This window comes from Prosopis cineraria, unplaced genomic scaffold (genome assembly GCF_029017545.1).
Source record: "Prosopis cineraria cultivar Desert tree isolate PC_DT_omini unplaced genomic scaffold, ASM2901754v1 PC1495, whole genome shotgun sequence".
In the NCBI taxonomy this organism is placed as follows: domain Eukaryota; kingdom Viridiplantae; phylum Streptophyta; class Magnoliopsida; order Fabales; family Fabaceae; genus Prosopis; species Prosopis cineraria.
The window spans coordinates 1-21,172 of record NW_026556820.1 but is presented as its reverse complement, the minus strand read 5'-3'; the positions used below and the strand labels follow the sequence as shown (position 1 = coordinate 21,172).

At 34.5% G+C, this 21,172-nt stretch overlaps 3 protein-coding genes, 1 non-coding gene and 1 pseudogene across 4 annotated transcripts; 4 read left to right on the top strand and 1 right to left on the bottom strand.

Annotated features, from left to right (window-relative positions):
• The first annotated feature begins 344 nt into the window (after positions 1-344).
• On the top strand, positions 345-1,958 carry LOC129300239 (uncharacterized). Its single transcript, XM_054938785.1, has 2 exons — positions 345-1,030; positions 1,126-1,958. Exons 1-2 carry the CDS (start codon positions 500-502, stop codon positions 1,444-1,446), a joined length of 852 nt encoding a protein of 283 aa, XP_054794760.1. The 5' UTR covers positions 345-499; the 3' UTR covers positions 1,447-1,958.
• A 563-nt stretch (positions 1,959-2,521) lies between these two features.
• On the bottom strand, positions 2,522-7,558 carry LOC129300241 (uncharacterized). Its single transcript, XM_054938786.1, has 8 exons — positions 7,431-7,558; positions 6,390-6,725; positions 4,478-4,603; positions 4,343-4,396; positions 3,662-3,751; positions 3,448-3,506; positions 3,034-3,181; positions 2,522-2,956 (listed from the first exon to the last, which is right to left on the bottom strand). Exons 2-8 carry the CDS (start codon positions 6,690-6,692, stop codon positions 2,870-2,872), a joined length of 867 nt encoding a protein of 288 aa, XP_054794761.1. The 5' UTR covers positions 6,693-6,725; positions 7,431-7,558; the 3' UTR covers positions 2,522-2,869.
• Positions 7,559-12,576: 5,018 nt separating this feature from the next.
• TRNAT-UGU (transfer RNA threonine (anticodon UGU)) lies at positions 12,577-12,648 on the top strand. The gene has a single exon. It is a non-coding gene; the product is annotated as a tRNA-Thr (tRNA).
• A 1,414-nt stretch (positions 12,649-14,062) lies between these two features.
• On the top strand, positions 14,063-14,458 carry LOC129300238 (uncharacterized). The gene has a single exon (XM_054938783.1). The coding sequence runs from the start codon at positions 14,063-14,065 to the stop codon at positions 14,456-14,458; it is 396 nt and encodes a 131-aa protein (XP_054794758.1).
• Positions 14,459-19,382: 4,924 nt separating this feature from the next.
• On the top strand, positions 19,383-20,612 carry LOC129300240 (uncharacterized; annotated as a pseudogene).
• Positions 20,613-21,172: the final 560 nt, after the last annotated feature.

Sequence of the window (21,172 nt, the reverse complement as noted above, 5' to 3'; positions counted from 1 at the left end):
GCTCGTTTGGTTGCCTTCCTATTCCACTGGCTTAATCTAGCTCATTAATGGAAATTAAAATAACGCAAGGAAAACTTTTAGCCGAACAGCTGTAAGCAGAAGTGCTCTTGGCTTAGGAGTTAGGATCAGATATTTTTGTTTACCAAAAGTTTGGGAGATCAGCTCATCGTAAAATTTTTTACTTGTATGTTTAATTTTTTGTAATTATAGATTCAATATTGCTTGATTTACTAGTAATCATTTTTTAAATTTAATGCATTTAATTAAGTGAGAGATAACATATGTTGAGACCCCAAAAATCAATAGAACCAAATACAAACACTTGATGATAATTAGGGTATTAAGGCCCAAAAGATATGAAAGTAGTTCTGGTTCTCGGTTCTCCTACGACAGCCACTGGAAGATTATCTATTACAATTCATAAAATTAGCCTGTAATTTTATCCAGTGAAAACAAAATCATTCGAAGCTCTAGTTCTCTCCATCTGAAGCTCCAATCCATGGCTCCAACCATCTATACAAAGTTTCATACCAATCTGCAACCCATCTCTTCATCTCTGTTCAAAACCCAGCGAACTTCATTCACAATGGCAAGCACTTCAAACGAGAGCCATCATCTCAACCCTCAACAATCCTCAGTCGGCAAAATCAAACGCCTTGTTCTCACCCCAGAAGGCAGAACCAAACTGAACACATACCCAGACAGAGACTTCTACTTATACCCACGATTGGTGACCCATGTCGACGATGGCTTCATTTCTACACTCACCAGTCTTTACAGGCAGAGGTTGAGGCCTGAGATGCAGATTCTTGACCTCATGAGCTCTTGGGTTAGCCATCTTCCCAATGATGTCAATTACACAAGAGTGGTGGGGCATGGGTTGAATGCTCAAGAGCTGGCCAGGAATCCCAGACTGGACTACTTTGTTGTGAGGGATCTGAACGAGGATAACAAGTTTGGATTCGACAGTTGTTGTTTCGATGCAGTGTTGTGCACTGTTAGTGTGCAGTATCTGCAACAACCTGAGCAGGTTAGTACTAATATAATAATATTAAAACCTTGCATTCTCTAGGTCTTTATCTGTGTTTTGCTTAGACAGAACATCACTAACACAGATCAGAACAGGTTTTCGCGGAGGTGTTTCGAATACTCAAGCCAGGAGGATTGTTCATAGTGAGTTTTAGTAACAGAATGTTCTATGAGAAAGCCATAAGCGCGTGGAGGGAAGGCACTGCGTACAGTAGGGTACAACTTGTGGTACAGTACTTCCAAAGCGTCGAAGGTTTCACAGAGCCTGAGGTTGTTCGTAAGTTTCCTTCTAAGGACGATGCCAAGGAGAGCAATTCCCCTGTGGGTTGGATCATGAAGCTTTTAGGACTAATGTCTGGGCTAGATCCCTTCTATGCAGTCATTGCTTACAGGAATTTCAAACCCATACATGACTGAATGAATGTGAAGCTCTGCATCTGTGGGATTGCTCACGTGTTTGGATTAAAATTTGCAAAACTACATTTTCTAAATTTTGAACTGAAATTTACCAAAAGTCCAAAAGGAATTATGATTTGCAGGTATAAGACTGGCATTTTATTGTACCTTCTGCTTGGCAAACTGAGCCTAAAAAGATAGCTCAACAACAGTTAGGGCAAAACCCTTTTGGACAGCAAATCCGGAATCCAACAAGCAAAACGTCTACGGATAGAAATGGGGTCTGATGGTATTGGTCGCTGTTCTAAGTTCGTGTGAATGTCATGGGAGAGGATTACTTTCCTTGTTTTATCGAGCAAGTTGGGAATAAAAATGGTAGACATGAGTGCCCTTTTTAAAAAGGGAATGAATCAAGTGCAAAACTTGAGCATAAACATTTTGTATTCCACAGAGAAATTATTTTAAAGCTAATTAATGAAAATCGTAATTAATTACTATCACATTAGGCAGGTAACCATAGGAAGATTCAGTTTATGTTGTCTAAAGTGTTAATTTTATAAAATACTTCATCCATTTTAAATTATAAGATAATTTTATAAAATAATTTCAGAGAAATTTTGTTGTCGCACTATATAAGACAATTTGACAAAAAAGATATTGCCTTTCAAAAAAATTAAAATAATATTATAATATAATAATTAAAAAATAAGGACATTTTTAAAAGTCCATGGTTTTGTTTTAAAAAGTTAACCTTATAAAATAGTTATTTTTGTTTTATTATACGTAATTTTATTTTAAATTATTTTATAGTTTAAGATGAAAAGAGTATTTCTAAAATAATAAGAGAAGATAAAAATGTGGATAAAAAATTACTAACATTTGAGACCTCTGAGAAAATTTAGGTGTTAAGTCAATAGTTAGTTGTTGCAGTAGCATCGCCGCCTCTTCCACTTGGAAAAGGTCTTGAATTTGAACCCAACATTGACATATGCTGTGTGCGTGTGTGGGTATGTACATCTCCCTTTCTTTTAGGGAAGGGCTAAGTTAAGGGTACAATGTTTTTTTTTTTTTTTTTTGTTTTTCAAAAAATAAGATCTCCGAGAATATTTGCTTTTGCTTCATATTCATCATAGAATTTACAAACTAGCGGATACTACGCAGTAGAAAATAGGTACATCCATCAAAAGTTGCAAAATATACTTCCAAACCTTGTATAGGCCTTTCTAAAGCTAAGGGACTTAGTGGATTATCATCATTTGTCATCGAAAAGTTTCTTCCCATCGCTACCGAATTAACAGGGGGAAAAAATCCTAGACTGACAATCTACCCATAGTAAGATGCGGGTCTGCTACTTAAAAATCCTGATTGACTGGAGCTACAGTTCAAACTTTTACAGCATTTAACTAATCAAGCCTTTGGTTGGTAAAAAAAAAAAAAAAAAAAACTAATCAAGCCTTTGGCTGCATGAAAGTGTTCTGGCTCTCTCAACAGCTTTAACATAATAATGCAGTCTCCATAGTGTAATATTATCCTGCATAAACTCATCATTATAAGAATGAAGCAGTTTGAATAAGGTTCCAAAACCAAATCCCAGTTATATCACACTACCTCTTTTTCCAGATCAACAAGTAATTGGTCACAAGGCTGTTCTACTGGCTTGCTTTGACTGATTATTTCCACAACACGGTCAAGATTTCTAGGTGGTAGCTTCTGAATTAGTTTCTGGAGCTGCTGTTTCTCATCAAGAGTCATGGGCCTGTAAGTTAAGTGAAAGAAATTATGACATCAAATTACCAATGAAGTGGTTATCAACAATCATCCTTTTCAAACATAATGCCAAATAACAAGTAACAAAAAATTGAAACAGCTGCCAGAAATATGAAGCCAGGATACTCTTTTCATGCATTCTAGCAAAAACTAATGAAGAAACAATTGCCTTTTCCTTCCTTAAACCACTTGAAAGCATCACAAGTTCAAACCACGCCCTTTTTTATTATTATTATTGAAAAATTCACAATATACCTGCATGTCGATGTTACAGCATCAAGAAGCAGCTCCAGTTGCTGTTCCATATACCCTAGCTGAAGGAAAATATTAGATACCAATATAAACAGCAATACATGATTATATAAATTTAAGTTTTGATATCACTTATTCCTTGTATGAATGCCACAAAACATGAAAAGGCATTGAAGATGATGATCCTGCCCTTGAACACAAAAATTCAGATAATTACCCGTCCTGACAATTGGTCAGCATGTTTCTTCACTATTTCCTCAACCTGCACTCGGTCATTCTCCAACAGAAAATGAAGATCAACATTCACCTAAAATGAGAATAAGATAAAGCATATACATCAGCTTGTTGACAGTTTTTTTGAAGCACATATTTCAGCACATTCTATATCACCACATGCATCACTCATAGAACCAAAATTTTGGCTTCAATCTGCCAGTACTTCCTTCCATATGCCTATGATACAGTAATAGATTCTCCACTGATATGCATCATAGTTTTCGAACCAAGTCTCAGAATTTTGAGAAGTTCATCCCAACAATTTACTTAAGGAGGAGATTACCTTTGGCTTTGCCTCAGGCTATGCTAATGGATTGTTAAGGGAAATCACCTTGGCATGTGTATGTGTATAACTAATGCAATTGACTTTCCGTAGTTTATTGATTTTCTGTAATTTTTTTTTGGGGGGGGGGGGGGGCACCTCATCTATCTTGTAAGCCACTTTCTTTCTTTTGTTAAAAATGTACTTTTTCACCAAAAAGATGTAAGATACTGAAAATTTACAAAAGCAGAATGCTGGAATCCTTCACTTACGAAATGTCCTTCCTTTTTCATACCATCGCCACACCCACAACATACCTTTCACAGCAAAGATACAGTAGAAATCGGTTTCTAGTCTCACCTCTTCATTCTTCTCTTCTGGACTTGTGTTTGGACCTAATTGATTGTCATCACCCTGTTCATAATTAGAATCAAACACAAGACAAGTAATAGAAAGTCTGATATGAAAGTGTATTTCAAGGGATGACATTGACACCTTCCGTTTTTTAGAAGGGATTTGCACTGCATCATCATCAGGTACAGCAACAGCATGACCAGACGAATGCTTCTCACCTTTTAGCCTGGATTGCAACCTTCGCATAGCTAAAACTGGCTCGAGCATCTGTCATTTCAAGACTAGACAGTCACTAGCTTTTCTTGTCCAGACAAACAAAAGTTCTGATGGAACCCAAACTGAAAATGATATTAAGATGATATACTTCTGCCAGAGTTTAGAGTATAAGCATTGGGAGTGAAAAATAAACAGCAAAGACTAAAACACTTTGGAAGGCCGGAGTGAGAGAGAGAGAGGATGAGAAGGAGAAGGTGAAGAAGAAGAATAATGTCAGGGTATATGCTTTATGTTCATGAATTTGTTTCATATGAAAGATTTTATAAATTTAGAAGGTAAAAGAAGACTTCAATAAAATTAATAAAAAAAAAAAGTGAAGGAAAGTTGTTCAACTTCAACTTCAAGAAAAAGAATGGTTTGTAGACAAAAAAATGAGAAAAGCAACGTTGAACAAGAGCTTTCTTATCACACTGAGAACCTTGTAACAAGATTCCTCCAGAAAGAGCAAATACAAAGCACCCAACTGAAACCATGACAGTGCCTCGGAGAAAATAATCGCAAACGTCAAATCTTGAAATACTCTTCTTTTGCTTCAATAAACACCCAAAGACATAACTTTTCCCATTTCACCTTTCAATTCCGAAATCGCACCAGTAAAAACAGTTGGTCTTCCCTTGTTTATGTGGAAAACAGAAAATATATTCCTCACCTGCTCCAAATATTCTATTCCAGATTTTTGTGAAGACTGTTACAGAGCTATATTATGTTAATAGGTTTACTAGATACAAAGGCACATGAAAAAAATACACATGGTCTACTTGCTTCATTTGGCTTCCCCTAATAACGATATTAAAACCTAAAGGTTGACATTAGATGAACTCTTGTCTTCCATGTAATGTTGAAAAGAGGAAAAATAAAAGGGAGAATTACTTTAAGGTCCCACACAATACAATTAGTCTATTGACAACTGAGTTAAGGCTATTGACAACACAATGTGTTGTAATTTTCCTTAGTTCAGTTATCAATGGACTTTAAAAGAATTAATGTATTTTGTGAGACTTGTATGTAATTATCCCAAAATAAAATTTTGGATATGGATGGGATACGCTAGACACAATGCATAGTATTAAAATCCTCAATAATCAAAACCCTCCCCAAACACACACTTCAAACATATAGAACAAAACCAAATAATCAATGATATCAATTATCAACTAATGGAGAGCATTGCAAAATTTGTTTTATATTAGTAAGATTTTTGAATCTGAATGAAGGAAGTTCTAATAAGTGCTTTATACACTAATACAGGGTATTCTTCTGAAGATAAAAAGCAGTGATTGAATAAGAAATATGAGAAAATTAAAACAAAAGTAACAAATATTGCACATCATCAACTCCCTGAGACATTAATACAAGAACTGTCCTGAACTTCAGATAGCATTTTCATCTACATGTGTAGATGTCACATTCCATGCATAACATTAAGTACAACCAATCCATTCCACTAACTCCAAACAGGTCTGTGATTGTTTCTGTTCTAGCCAACTTACGCCAAAAAAAAAAAAAAGATTCTACAGCAACTATACTCATTTCTTTACAAAAATGCCTATAGCTAATTCTCATTCAAGATAATGTGATTGGCAAGTTTGAAACTTGTACAGAATAGCTCCCTCAACACATAAGTTATAGACTGGAGAAACGACAAACATGAGGCAATTTATATCGTTAAGATTGTTGAAATGTATAAAAGTCAAACCTCAATCTTCCAAATTTTGCAGTTACACTATGGCTCCTAACCTTAGTTACAACAAGAACTAGTTCAGCATGCTTGATATACCTCGTTGACTTCAGATGAAAGATCAGTGACACTTTGCCTGAGTAGTGATGTCAATCTTTCCTTTTTGAAGTCTGAATCATCACTATTTAATGACCCAGAAGAAACTCTATGTTCCTCTGTACTCTTTCCACTGTCCTGTCCTGATGAATTTTGAGGAGGCTTGGATGTTTTTTTAGAAGATTGCAAATCATTATCATCTCGTGACAACAAGTTTACTACTTCATGAGCATAGTAACCAAAATAATCAGGTCCTACTCTTTGATGTTTATCAGATGCACCGAAACTCCTTGAGGGATTCGACATGACATATAAAGGGTGAAGCACAGCACGTGACAACTACATTAAAGCACAAGTAATAAGATTTGCTACGTGAACTCAACAAAACCATACATGAGAATTGGCCAATGAATTTGGACAATTAAAATATTTAAAATATATAACGAATTTAGAGAGCGAAGCCTATTTTAACAGCTATTGACATTCTTCTACTTTGCAGCATCACTAACGTCTAGTCCAAATATGTTCATCCAATCACTTACATGTGAGTTTGAGCATGATATGTCGAGTTTGAAAGAGGTTAGGAGTCTAGGGCTACAAGCATCATCTATATATTATACAGACATAAATAGCATCAAGCAAATACTTCTGTTACTTAAAGGGGGGGTTCTTCATTCTCAGTCAAGAGACTCAGTATTCAATAAAAAGCCGAATTCCAGGGCCTTTCTTTCATCAGGCCTCGGGCTGGTCATCGGCCAGTACCCACGGTAGCTGTGAGAAACGGCAGCCACTGGGCTTTGGAATTGTGCTTCTTTTGGACCAATTTTGTTTTTGTTTTTTTTTTAAGGGGTAATGCAACTTACGAGTTACTGAGTCAAATCTTTGTGATAGATAATCCAAGTGCGATCAATCCATAATAATGGTAAAGAAGAACCGTGGGATTACGTTGTTCAATTTAGTCACATTCCCTCCGACAACCTCTAAACCATGACTGATTCTGATTCTCAATGCATAGGTATACAATAGATGGAAGAGAGTACTTACGTGTCAGGAAGATAGAAGGAAGAGTCAATAAGTGCAGCACTCTTCGTAAAATGCAGATTGAGGGGCGAGAGTTTGAGAGTTCATGCGGAGAACGAGAAGCCCTCGTGCTCCGGTTTGCGAGTAGCACCGAGGGAAGTGAGGACGCGTTAAGGGTTATTTATAAATATAATAAAAAAAAATATCATTATTTTAAATAGAATATTATTTTTATCTTTTTTTTTAATCTAATATTTAGTAAGAGTAACATCGAGCAAAGGAGTCTTTTACAAATCGAATTGAAAATATCTCCAAGGAAAAGTATTTATTTAGTATAAAAATGTTTTAGCTATTTTTTATTGCATGTTTTAGTGAATTTTTTATGAAGTAAATTTGTCTGATAAATACCTAACTAAACACATTTACCTATATATGTTATCCTAGTTTGAAGGATGAATATATAAATTGTTATAAATTTTATTATATATTATTATTTATTGATAATATAAATTTTATTATATATTTAATAGTTATTGATAATTATTATTTCAAAATACACATATACTCCTTCCGTTCAAAAATATAAGATATTTTTTGAAGAGTTAGATGTTCAAAAATGTAAGGCATTTTTAATCTTTCAAGATATAATCATTTGTTTTTTCTAAAATTATCCCTATTGATAGTAACTTTATATTTATTATAGGGTATTTAATAGAAATAAATATAAAAAGATATGATTAGTTTGAAAGTAGGTAATTACTTTATTGGGGAATAAGATTCGATTAAAAATGTCTCACATTTTTAAATTGAGAGAGTACTAGTTTTGTCCTTCAATGTTTTTAGAATAGCCATATGAAATTCTTGAGATAATGAAATATTTAGTTCCTATATTTGTCTCAATTATTAATTTAATCATTCAAATTTTATTTTTATTAATTTAGTTTTTTATATTTTTTAAATTATCGCGTAAATTATTTAAGTTCTAAAAAGAAAATTGATTCTTAAAAAAATTCAATGTGCAAAGTATGTTGATGATTTAATATGCATATAATTAAATGAAAGTAAATTTAATTTAATCTTTATTAATATAATCCCTTACATTATATTTTATTTTTTTCTTTTAAAAATTTCTAAGTTTTTTTAATATATAAATAATTATACTGTTTTTTAGGGATTGATCGTGGGCCGAGCACCTCTCATGTCACAAAAAAAAAAACTTTATTTCTATTTGTAAAAAAATGCTAAAATTAATTTGTCCCCAACTATTATGTAATTTTGCATTTTAGCCCCACACAATTGTTTCTGGATCCGCCCTGCTTCTTTTCATTAATTTGCATAATTATTATCAATATTTTATTATCTATGTCAACAAATTTTAACGATATAACTTCCTTTTTAAATAATAAAGATTAAATTGATAATTGAAATAAATTTAATAAATTAAATTAATAAAAATTAAATTTGAGAGATTAAATTGATAAACGATATATTTAGGGACTAAAAGTTTATTATCTCAAAATTCTTTAACTTAACATTTGAAATAATGAATTTAAATTTAAAATTAATGTATTTAAAACAATGATTAAAAAATGAATCGAACCAAACAATTAGATTGTTGACTGATCAAACTAACAACTCAATCAAGTCAAAAAAATTGCTTGAAAAGTTAAGCCAGATTAGGTTGCTTTTGATGGCAGTCAAATGGGAACCGAGAACTAGATCTGTTTTTAAAATTGAATTGCTAAAAAAATAGCCTTTTCTTTTCTTTTTTAGAAATGATCAACTTTTTTAATCATTTAATATTATGTTGCATCATATGATTTGTTAAGTTATGATAAACTTAAAATATTTTATTTTATTTTTAAATTAAGCAGTAATTTTATATTTATTTTTTATATTTAGATCATTAAATACATATATAATTTTTTAATTTAATTATTATGTTATCGGTTCGACCATTAGTCCAGCCTAGTTGGACCATGAACCTGGGTTAGATCATACAAACTATAAATCGCTGGCATTTTGATTCAATATCCAGTCCAATTCTAAAAACATTGATTTAAAATCTTTTATTTGAGTAGTATAAAAAATTTTAAAAGGTTAATATGAAATTTGAATTTTAAATTATAGATCCAAGGATAATTTGAATTATATACCCATAATTAATATATTTTAAATTTTGAATAATTAAACTTAAAACAATTTGGCTCCTACTATTAATTTGAACTAAATGACAGTAATTTTAATTAGTGAGATCCATGTATGAACCTTGCGTGACAAAATTTCCTCCTTGCTCTCCCTTTCTTTGCATCTTTCTATGATATTTCCTCCCCTCTCTTTGCATCTCTCTAATTTTCGTCCCCTCTCTCTTGACACAACCACCGTTGTCCAAGAAGCAGCTTTGCTTTAAGATCAACACTTGGTGTTCCTCTGACTCTGATGCATGCCCTCCAAATGGATCGTGTACGCCAAGTTAGCCATAATGGTCGCAACTCACCAAACTCAGGGTTAAGTCATCCGCAATGTTGGGAACCTCGACCACATTAATCCCACCAAAACTCTCCTGAGCAACGTTGACATCACAGATCAAGCGAAGTTCTTCATTGGAGAACCTCAAGAGCTGCTAACATCATCAGAGCTATGCAAGAATGCAGACTTCATAGTTGTCAGCTTTAAGCTCGAGAACCACGAAGAGATCTTTAATATAGTGTGTGGAAAGCTGAGCTACTAGACGAGGACAACAAGAACAAGCATGAGGGATTAAAGGTAAGCACTTGCAAGAAAGTCTAAAGGAGAGCTGAGTGACGAGTCGATGATTGAGAGTGGAGAAAGTCTTTATGTGCTACGATGGGGCAATACAGAGAAGATGAAGGAGGGGTTTGGAGCTTGACTGCTCGATGATGGAGGAGAGCACAACGATGAGGGGTCATTGACTAAGCTAGGTCATCTTGGCAGAATTGGTTTCTAGAGAGGAATATTTTTTTTTTTGGTACTTAAAGTAACAAGGAGTTCATTTTAAATTAATAATAACAGTGATGATGCCCTAATTAAGTTTGATTATTCATGATTCAAAATGTATCAATTACAGATATAAGGTTTAAATTGCTCATAAACCTATAGCTCAAAATTTAAATTATATATTAACTCAATTTTAAAGAGGTAGGACACCGAAACAACGATAGTTAAAATGCTAAAATTTCAAATAATTACTAGATTATAGAAAAGAATTTAAAATTATGAATAAATATAATAAAATATGGATTTGAATTTAGATCAAATATAAATGTATAAGCTTTTATATATTAAAATAAAAAATTTGATTCAAATCCAAATACTATTGAATCCAAATGCATTACATCAAATCTAAATCCTTGGTCCCCCTACTTATACTATACTATTTGTTTCACTTGTATTATTTGAGGTTGCGAGCTAGCTACAAGTGTGTACTTTATGAGAACTTGGAGGCATATAAATAAGATTTTACTGTGCATCTCGTGTGATGCAGGGATCATAAAAAGATGAATATAAATTAAGCATTGAATGAGTGCTAATAAGATTGTAATAACCAGAACATGCTTCATGATGGAAACACAATAGACAGACATAAAAAACACTTCTTAGATACAAAGAAATAATTGATGCTCAAGCGTTGCCTAAATGAATCATAAAAATATATTTCATAAAGAAAACAGAAAACTTTTACAACTTCATATGCTAGCGTGGGAATCATAAGAAAGAACAAGCACAAAATAATGGAATATTGATGGGAGAAAAGCTTTTGAGTCTTGGTATCCCATAACCTAAAGTTTGGCGCTTCTAATCAAACCCATAAAGGAAAAGACAGCTTGCGACCAAATAGGTATATATTTATCATCAGAAACAGTGGAGAAAGATCATAGAAGAAGCGCAAAATGAGAGAAAATAAGTACAAAGGAAGGAGAAGGTCGTCAATTTTCCTCTGCATTTCCACCTGTTTAGCATGTATATTCAAAAAATTTATTCTTCCAGAAGTCAATATTAATTAAAAAAAAATACACGTATATATAAAAGTAAAGGAGAATGAGAGAGAGATTTAAGAAGAGGATGAATTTGAAATTGAATCTCAAAAGAAGAGAGGCCACTAAACTGACAGAGCCGCCGTTATTGTTCAGATAAACAGGAAAACATGAGTGGTGTTGGCGCTTTGCACTGTTCATCGGCCTAACCGGAAGCATGGGAGATATATTGATGATGGTGATGATGATATAAATATGTATATATAGCGTTTGTTTGTCCCCACGCAATTCAATGGGATTTCTTCAAATTTACAGGACGCGATAATGCTTAAACGAAGAGGCATTTCATCCATACTATAACCAAAGTGTGTGGATGTTTTGGCCAATACTCTGTTCGGTTTTATTTAAAAATTACTTTTATTAATTTTATTATAATAAAAATATAAAAAAAATTTAATAAAATTATGAGCATAACTTTTAAAATGTAAATAAATTATATAATATTATGTTTTTATTCAATTTAATAATTTATAAAGTGAATTATTTTAATTTTTAAAAAAGTGATTAATAAAGTTTATTGGAGGGAGTACAATACAGGCATATATTCAATTATTGTACCCAGGAAACTACAGCTTGCCCCCATGCACTTTTTTCTGGCTCCGACCCCAATACGTTAGAGACATCCTTCCTGCCGAGCATAAAGCTTACGGATCACCCCATGTATCATGTTCCTTGAACCATTTTGTTGGACATGTACGAACATTTCCCTTCTTCTTACGCAAAGATCCGTGTGAAAGCAGAGGAAAAGTAAGTGCATCGTGCCTGTATGCCCAGACTTAAGTCCTTCTCAAACCTTGAACTACATCACACTTCTGCACGTCCTTATCAATTATCACATGCCATTACATTAGCGAAGTGCCAGACCTGTGACCTTAGATTAGTGGGGACAATTTATTTAATATAAGGTTTTAACAGTGATTTGATTTGGCCTATATTTTAGTGGGTTTAAAAAATAAAGATGAGTGGAGGCAGAATGTAAATTTTACCATATACATTCATGCAATTTTTTTTATTTTAGGAGGGCATTTGCCCGGCTATCACGTTGGACTGCCTTGCATTAGGCAATTCCTAAATACAAAATAGTAATATTCTGCGACATCCAGGGCGCAATCAATGCCCCTATAGCTCAGTGGTAGAGCGTCAGTCTTGTAAACTGAAGGTCTGTAGTTCGATCCTGCATGGGGGCAGTGTGTTTTAATCTTTTCCAATATTTGGCTGTAATATACTCTAATTAGTAATTCCAGCTCAGTTTTTGAATTTCCCTGCAACGTGTGGGTCCCCATGTGTTATTGCTCGGCTCTCGCATTTCTTCGTTACGCACATTATGACATATTATTTCGGCAGATTTTCACGGAATCGTATTTTGTACATCACCTTATCATTATCATGATATGTTGCACAGTATAATCTTTTGTGAAATAATCTTGATATTCATTTAGCATACAGAATAAAAGATAAAATAATAAAATATTTTAAGCAGGAAGAATATTTTTGTGCCCGTAATTTAAAGGATAAAATATAAATATTATTAATTATTACAAAATAATAATAAAAAAGTTAGCATAAAACATTCTTTCTTTTCCCCCTTCAAAATCCCACGGGTGTCAGCTTCGGCATTCGCTTATCGGGGCAGCGCCAAACAATCCTTAATCCTCGGCTGGAATAGAGTTACAGTGTGTTTGGATAGCACATTAATCGATTTTATCAGGAGGAAAAATCAATTTTGCATGAAATTATTCAAACGATGACTTTTTCAAAAAATCAAGGGCCTATTTGGATCCTCATTCAGAATTAATTCTGAAATTAAAATTATAATTTTGTAAAAATTTATTCAAACACCCTCATTTTACAAAACTTTTGAAAAACTTCATTTTAAAAAAGTTGAAATTTCTTTTATTTGTAAAACTTTATTTGGCTCCTTTTCTTTATATCATTTATTTGTATATTCAAAATTGATTCTCAAAAAATCATCCAAACATATTCAATTTATCAAAATCAATTTTTAAAAATTTGTTCAAATATCATTACGTTTTAATAATTAATTTTTTCTAATTGAAATCTAAACACACCCTAATTTTTTAGAAAAATTAATTTTTTTGCAAAGCTGAGAATCCAAGCGTATGAGGAACGCTTGCCAAAAATCTTAAAAAAACTTACAAAGATAGATCCAAGCAAAAATTACAAAAAAATACATAATTTAATAAAAATAAAACCAGACTCTATTCTTTTTTTTTCTTAATAAAATTTAAATTTTATATCTTTAAAAAATTAATATTTAATATTTAAAAATTAAATTACACAGTAATTTATATAATTAAAAATTAATTTTAATTAAATTATTTAAAAAATTTTAATTATATTAAAATTAATTTTAAAAAAATAATATTCAAACACATCACATTATAACATAATAAATTATAATTAAAATTTATTATTTAATTAATTATTTTTATAATTTATTATACCCAACTAAATAGTTTTGTACAAACAAACAAACACAAGGCTTGCTCACCGATTCGGGCATTCCATCGGGCTCAATTCCCAATTCGTCATTCCGCGTAGGGAAGCAACGCCCTAGCTCATCAACTCCGATTCAACTCAATGGCTTCGGCGCTCCCGAAGCTGCTCACTAGATCTTCGGTCACCAGAATCGTCTCTGCATTTCAGCTTCACAATTCGTATGCACCAACTTTCTTGGAGCCCCTTGCTTCTCGTCCTTCCCCATTGGTTGGGATCAATCCAGAATTTCACCAACCCGCCACTCTAAATCCAGGAAAAGAGCACCCCGCCTTGTCCACTGTTATTTTTCCAAGCTTCCCATTTGGGTTTCCTGTAAATCCCGTTTCTTCAACTGGGTGTTGTTCGACTGAGAGCGTGGATGCGGAGATGGATGATTCACGGACAATGTGGGCAGACAGTGTGAAGAAGAAGAGGAAAAAGAAGATGAACAAGCACAAATACCAGAAACTAAGAAAGCGGATGCGCCGACAACATTAGGGGCTGCATTAGGTGAGCTAGGGTTTATTTGGGGGCAATGGGGATGCACTGAAGTTGCTGGTTATTTATCTATTTTCCTTTGGGAAAAACTGTTTACTCTTTGAAGGGAATGAGGATTTGGTGATGGAACTTTTAGGACAGTATGCCAAGGTTTCTATTTTGCTGGTTACTTGATACTTGTATAAGTTTTGATGTTCTAGTCCTGTTAGTTATAAACAGGAAGTCCTGGAAGATGAACGACACTGAGTTATTTCTTTTCTTTGTTTCTCCTAGTTTTTTGCATTGAGCTGCTTTCAGCAATCTAATAATCTGATACAGTTCTGTATTTCTCAAGAACTTTTAACATGCAGAATGCGACAGACTATTCGGCCTTACAGTGCGGTATGCATTGATGTTTGCATAGTTTAGCAACCGCTTCAAACCAGATAGCTTTTTTCTCTGACAGTACTCTTGTTGCTGGACTTTTATGGGTGTTGTTCTTTACTCTTGCGTTCCCTTTTCCTTCTTAGTAAACCTCTGCTACTAGATGTTCATTACATCTCATAATTCCTGCTTATTTTCAAATTAAAGAGCAACTGCCCTGGGACAGTGACATTACATCCAACTAGTGGTTAATAAGGTTTAAGTTTAACATTGGAAGCATTTGAAGGCTGTTAAAATGAGATCGCTTGGGGAATGAGTACCCTGAACAGTGCTTTAGGGCTTTTATTCAGAGACAAACTTAAGGATGAAATAGGGTTTTGAGTGCAAAAATAGTTAGTTTATTCTGTGCATTAGGATAGGTCTGTAGTCTGTCCATGGTTACCGCTGGAAAAAATTTTGAAAAATCAGAAAAATCTGAAGAGGGATTTGACATGATTTCCCATGTGTCTTATGAAATTTGAGAAATGAGATGCACTATTTAATATTTATAGCTTGTGACTAGTGCAACTTGCTATAGATTTTGTTATATATGTTGATCTTGATATGTAGATTATGATCAGAAAGAGCAGCGGCAAGTTATTTCAGCTTTTTGCCTAATGGTTACATGTATATCACAACTGAAATTAAATGTTATAATGCCAAGGGAAGCAGCTCCTTGGTATCTAAGTTCTATTAATTATTTTGTCCATTAGCTTGAAAGTAATATTTGAGTATCTTGATTATTCGTACCCTTATGCCATTAAAAAATAGGTACTCTAGCATTAGTTTGACAAAATCTGCTGAAGTCTTTGAAGCCAAATAAACTAAAGTCTGTTACAAGACTCATTGATGGGGAATGGATAAGAATATTGGGATTGTGGATGGCGATTAGTTAATATTAGGGCTATGAGGGTGAGAAATTGCTGTTATTTGCATTATATGCTTGTGTCTACATGTCTTCTGTGAAGCCTATGATTATTTCAGAATAGGTGTTACCAAGAGGAAGTGTTAAAAGATTCTCTTAGGATTATCCTCTAGTTCCAAACTGAAGATGGGAGAGTTAGTTGTCTTTAGACTGCTTTGTAACTTCATTTCTAAGAATTTGCCTTGTAATTAATCTATATTTTCAGAATAGTATAAAAGGTACAAAAGGCTGAATAATACACTTGACCACTTCAGCCTCTATGTTCTGTCAAGTGCCAACCCACGATTTCAATGATGTCTAAATCCAAGTGTTTGTGAAAGGACATTTATATTCTTGGATTGTGCATCTAGCGGAGTAAGAGCAGCAGTCTTAGTCATATAATGGGCTACAACTGGTAATTTTATTGGATACCAAACGCTCATTTAAGTATTTGTTGCCTGTCAAATTTGTGCAGGCTTCCATTTTAAATTCAGGGGCACCGATCATTCTTGATAATGGTGACCAGCTTTCTTGTTGACATTGTCAATTTGGATATGCTTATTCCTTATCTGAACCGACCCCCCTTTTTTAAAATTATCTGATTACTCCTTGGATTTAGATTTTTTGGTGATATGAAGAAATCTATCAGTCAGTAATATGCCAGGGAAAAAGGACTTGGCTACTGCACTTGCCACAATTAAAACTGCCTTCTTTTCAGCTTGCTGCTAATCACTTGATAGGCTTCAACAAAGGCTAATCTGAAGACGGCTCACCGTGGGGCTGATAATAACATCTCTTTCCATAAATCTCGTAGTTGAATTTCTCTGTATTAAGTTTGAACATTGAAACCGAGACTTTCTTGTGATAGAAGCCCAGCCAAACTGTAAAAGTAAGCGATGTCAGGCATTATTGAAGAAGAAATTCTGCAGACAAGAGACATATCTCATCATCCATCACAACAATTAGAAGAGATAGGTATAAGGTCAGTGTAACCCGCCCTTTGCTTCTTTTTCATTTGCTTCGTAGTTAATACACAGGACCCACAGGGAAACGGACATCCCTCAATTCTGTCGTTGTCTTCAATCTTTGTTATTCTCTGGCTAAAAATAGTTGTTATATGGTCCTTTTCCACAAATAAGAACAGTGCTTGTCTTGTGGGCTTGATTCCAGAAATTTTGGGTCCACAGATTGTGACTGAAGATGAGTCGCTATATTTACATGCATGCTGTTCTTTACTTTCTTTCTCTTTCTTTCTCTCTGTCTTTTTGTGGGAGAAAAAGAGGGCTCCCCCAAGGGGTCCAACAGATTGCATGTGTATGTTTAGAAGTAGATGGATATGAGTGACGTTGACCAGTTGACGCTTATGCTATGTATGCTTCTAACGTACCATAAGCTTCTTCTCCAGGATTCCGGGATGAATGAAGCTTTATAATTTTCCTTTTATTTCATGGCAAGATTTGGTTTGCGGCATTGATTTTCACTGATGGGTGTAACAAGTATGATTATATTTATCTCTCTTTGGATCCTCTTGAATTGGGGGGTTTGTGTGTGTAGAGAGAGAGAGAGAGAGAGATGTGCGTGCGTGCGTGTGTGTGTGTATATATATATATATATGTATTACGGTTATAACTTCAAAAAACAACTACACACATGAGCAGCTCCTTAAATTGTGAAGTTTACATCTTGTATTTATCTCTATAACAGGACCCAAAAACAAGTTGAAGAAATTCAAAGGATACAAATTCGCAAGTATATGCATCAGGCATTCATCCTGCGGGCCATGGATCAGATAGTTGATAATATTTAGTGTTCCTTTCCAAGATTATGGATCATGACTATGCCTTCTTTTAAGCAGAGAAGCATACAACTATCTCACAACATCCTTGTGCGCCTGAAGAAAAGGACATATCAATATATTTGTCCCAAATTCTCCCATTCAGCTGTCATGATATTCAGATTTTTCTTTTCCCCTTACTTGTGTATTGGTGGGCTTTCTCTCATCTGCAACTGAGCGTTATTTGATTCTCACTCACTTGCCGTAATTATGGAATCGTGTCTATATTAGTATATAATATAACAGATCCAACAAATCATATGAATTTATTTTTCAGTCAGGATACGTTAAAGGTTGATTTGATTAATAAGTGTGATTAGTGAGGTACGTTTATCTTTTAACCTTTTCCCTTGTCATGTGTGTCGAAAACCCATGTGAAAGTAAGGGGAGGGATATGTGGTTGGCCAGTCCTTAAAGTTTGATGGTACAACTTAATTGTTGACAGATAAATTATTAATAATTGGAGCCATATACACTACTTAATAAATGATAAGCTTCCCACGCGGCAGTGTGCTGCGTGTAATGGCTCCACAATAGATTGGTTATTTGCAGTTCTGGACGGACATTGCTATGCCGGGCATGAACTAGATGGTCAATTTTTTTTTTTTTATTTTTGAACTTGAAAGTCTGAATTATTAAAAGTTTTGTTTCTCATATTCACGTTCCAGTACATTAATGCTGTTTTGATTTTTTTATTATTTTGCCAATGACATCATTGATATCCATAAACTGATCGTTGCCATATTATTATATTATCTACTAAATTGTTACCAACTTGCTTGAAAAAGTTTATGTTTTAACAAGAAACAAATAATGTTGGTACACATGGAACAGAATCAATAGTATCGATAGATACTTTCAGGGGAAGAAGGAATAAATATATAAGAGCGGGAGATGAAAATGTACCTTGAGCATTAAAGTAAAACTGTTGAGGACTGAGAACCCAACTGGATCATAAAAAGCCTTAGAGTTCCATGCACGTGTTACTGAATCAGTGGTAGGGCATTTGAATGTGGGCTAGAAATGGTGGAACAAAGTATGGAGCAAACAATGGGATGATAATATACAATTTGATTTGAACTGGACAGGTTTGATTTTAATATGAGTATTGGAAATTAGACTGTATCATCATTTAGTTTGATGCTAAAAATAAGATTAGAAGTTCATTTTAAAATAAAAAGAAATCAAAAGGGAATAGTGGAGGAAGAAAAAGGGAAATTTAGAGGAAGAAGACGGTGATTAACAGAAACAGAATGATGAAGAATGGTATAAAAGAGAAAGGAAGAAAAAGGAGGATGAAGGGTTGGGGTGGGTGTTACGCAAACAGGAGAGGGAGCATCATTGTGAACGCACTGGTCCTTACACGCCGCTCCTCATTGCCTCACTCATGTAATGTAAAAGTCTCTCTCTCCAATAACCTTTCTTTCACCATCACGCCCTAAAGTCATCTCTATTACGTACATTTCAAGCACCTGATCTGGATAGCCAAGAAGCTCGAGAGCCAGAATCACACTTTTGTTACCCAAGCACATTATTTATTTAAGTTCTCAGAATATCGGATTGATGTCAGTTATTAGGGAAGTTACAATTTATCTTTTTAAACCCTGCACACTTCATTCCCTCTAAACAAGCTTTCTCTTTCTCAGTTTCCTGTTGCTGAAGGTTTCATCTTCTGAGAAGAGAGAGAACTGAAGCAGTGAAGTTCTGAGTTAGTTATTCCAGTTGGGGAATTCAGATTGAAGAAGGGCAGAGAGAAAGGGAGGGAGAGTGATGGAGGGGTAACATCGTCTATGGCGGCCAAGTTCGCCTTCTTCCCGCCGAATCCACCGTCCTATAAGGTGGTGACTGACGAAGTCACTGGGCTTCTGCTTCTGAGCCCCTTTCCTCCTCACGCGAGAACGTTGAAATTCTCAAGTTGCCCACGCGCCGTGGCACCGAGATAGTGGCATTGTACATCAGGCATCCCATGGCCACCTCTACTCTCCCTACTCTCACGGTAATGCTGCCGATCTAGGCCAGATGTACGACCTCTTCATTCAGCTCAGCATCCACTTGCGCGTCAATCTCATGGGGTACTCTTTCTTTCTCTTTTGTCAATTAACGCCTTGCTTTGTAACCCCAGTTTTCTACTCATGTTTTTTTTTTAACACATTTTTTCTGTCGCTTTTGGTTTCTTGAGTTTTCTAACTTCAGTTTTTCCCCTTTAATCACTTTGCGATACTCTGTTTTCTTAATCTACGATTCATTAGCATCAAAGGCTTAATTGAAAGGTGTGGAAGTTTGTGATCATTTAATATGATTCTGTGAGTTCGTCGCCGATCAATTGTTTGATTTCATGGACAAAGAATTGATATTATTTCGGTTGCATCCGTAATCACTGTCACTTTTACTTATGTAGCTCTATTGATGCGTGCTTCGACAATTATGTTCGTACTCCAATCATCATCCCCTTTTCTGGTTATCACTTGGTGAAATTGGTCAAATTCATTGACTACCTTTTTGTGGAGAAAAGTTTCTGGAGTTGTATCTATCTGTACAGGAAGCATTGTAAACAGAATAATCTATCTCACTTGTGCTCTTCATGAAGTTTGAGGTTTATAACTGCTGTTCTTACTAACCCTTTCTACAATTTTTGTGTAGCTACGATTATTCCGGGTACGGCCAGTCATCGGGGAAGGTTTGTAAGATCAGAAATGCTTGTTATTGTTGTAAAAATGTGTTGTCATGCATTAGTGTTTTTGGTGGTCTAATGACATAATTTTCTTGAACTGCAGCCGAGTGAGCAGAATACATATGCAGATATTGAGGCTTGCTTATAAGTGTCTAGAAGAAAGCTATGGCACAAAGCCTGAGGATGTAATTCTTTAACGGTCAATCTGTTGGCAGTGGCCCTTCTTTGGATCTTGCAGTTAGATTGCCTCAATTGAGAGCTGTTGTTCTGCATAGTCCCATACTCTCCTGGCTTAAGGGTCATGTATCCAGTAAAGCGTACTTACTGGTTTGACATATACAAGGTATCTGATTTCTATGCATGAACATTTTTAATCAAATATTGCTGATTTAGAGGAACGTGAATTCCTTACTCTTGTCTAACACTGCTTTGAGTTATTGAGCAGATATCGACAAAATTCCTCATGTTAATTGCCCAGTTCTCATAATTCATGTGAGTATTCATTGCAAGATATTTTTTATTCTATCATATTTATCTGCGCATGTAATTGAATGTTAATAGTCTTAGCTTGAGATTGAGTGCTTCCCATCTATATAGCCTGAAATGGTGCCTCATGCTGACATTGCTGAGATCTAGTTTGTATGCTTGCCATACAGGCTATGATAAACAACTTTTAGGGAACCTGCTGTTTTAGATGATATCTCCCGCCCATACAGTTCGCTTAACTGAAAACATTGTGAACAAATTATCTGCAATCTTTCAAACTCTTTTACCTCTCTATGTTATAGCTCTGGTCTACTATGTGTAGCGGTTAAAAAATGCACTAGTTAGCAGCAGGTAGGAATATTTGAAGTTCAGACTATAGATCTTTAGTTAACACTAAGTTGTTAGTTATCAGTATTT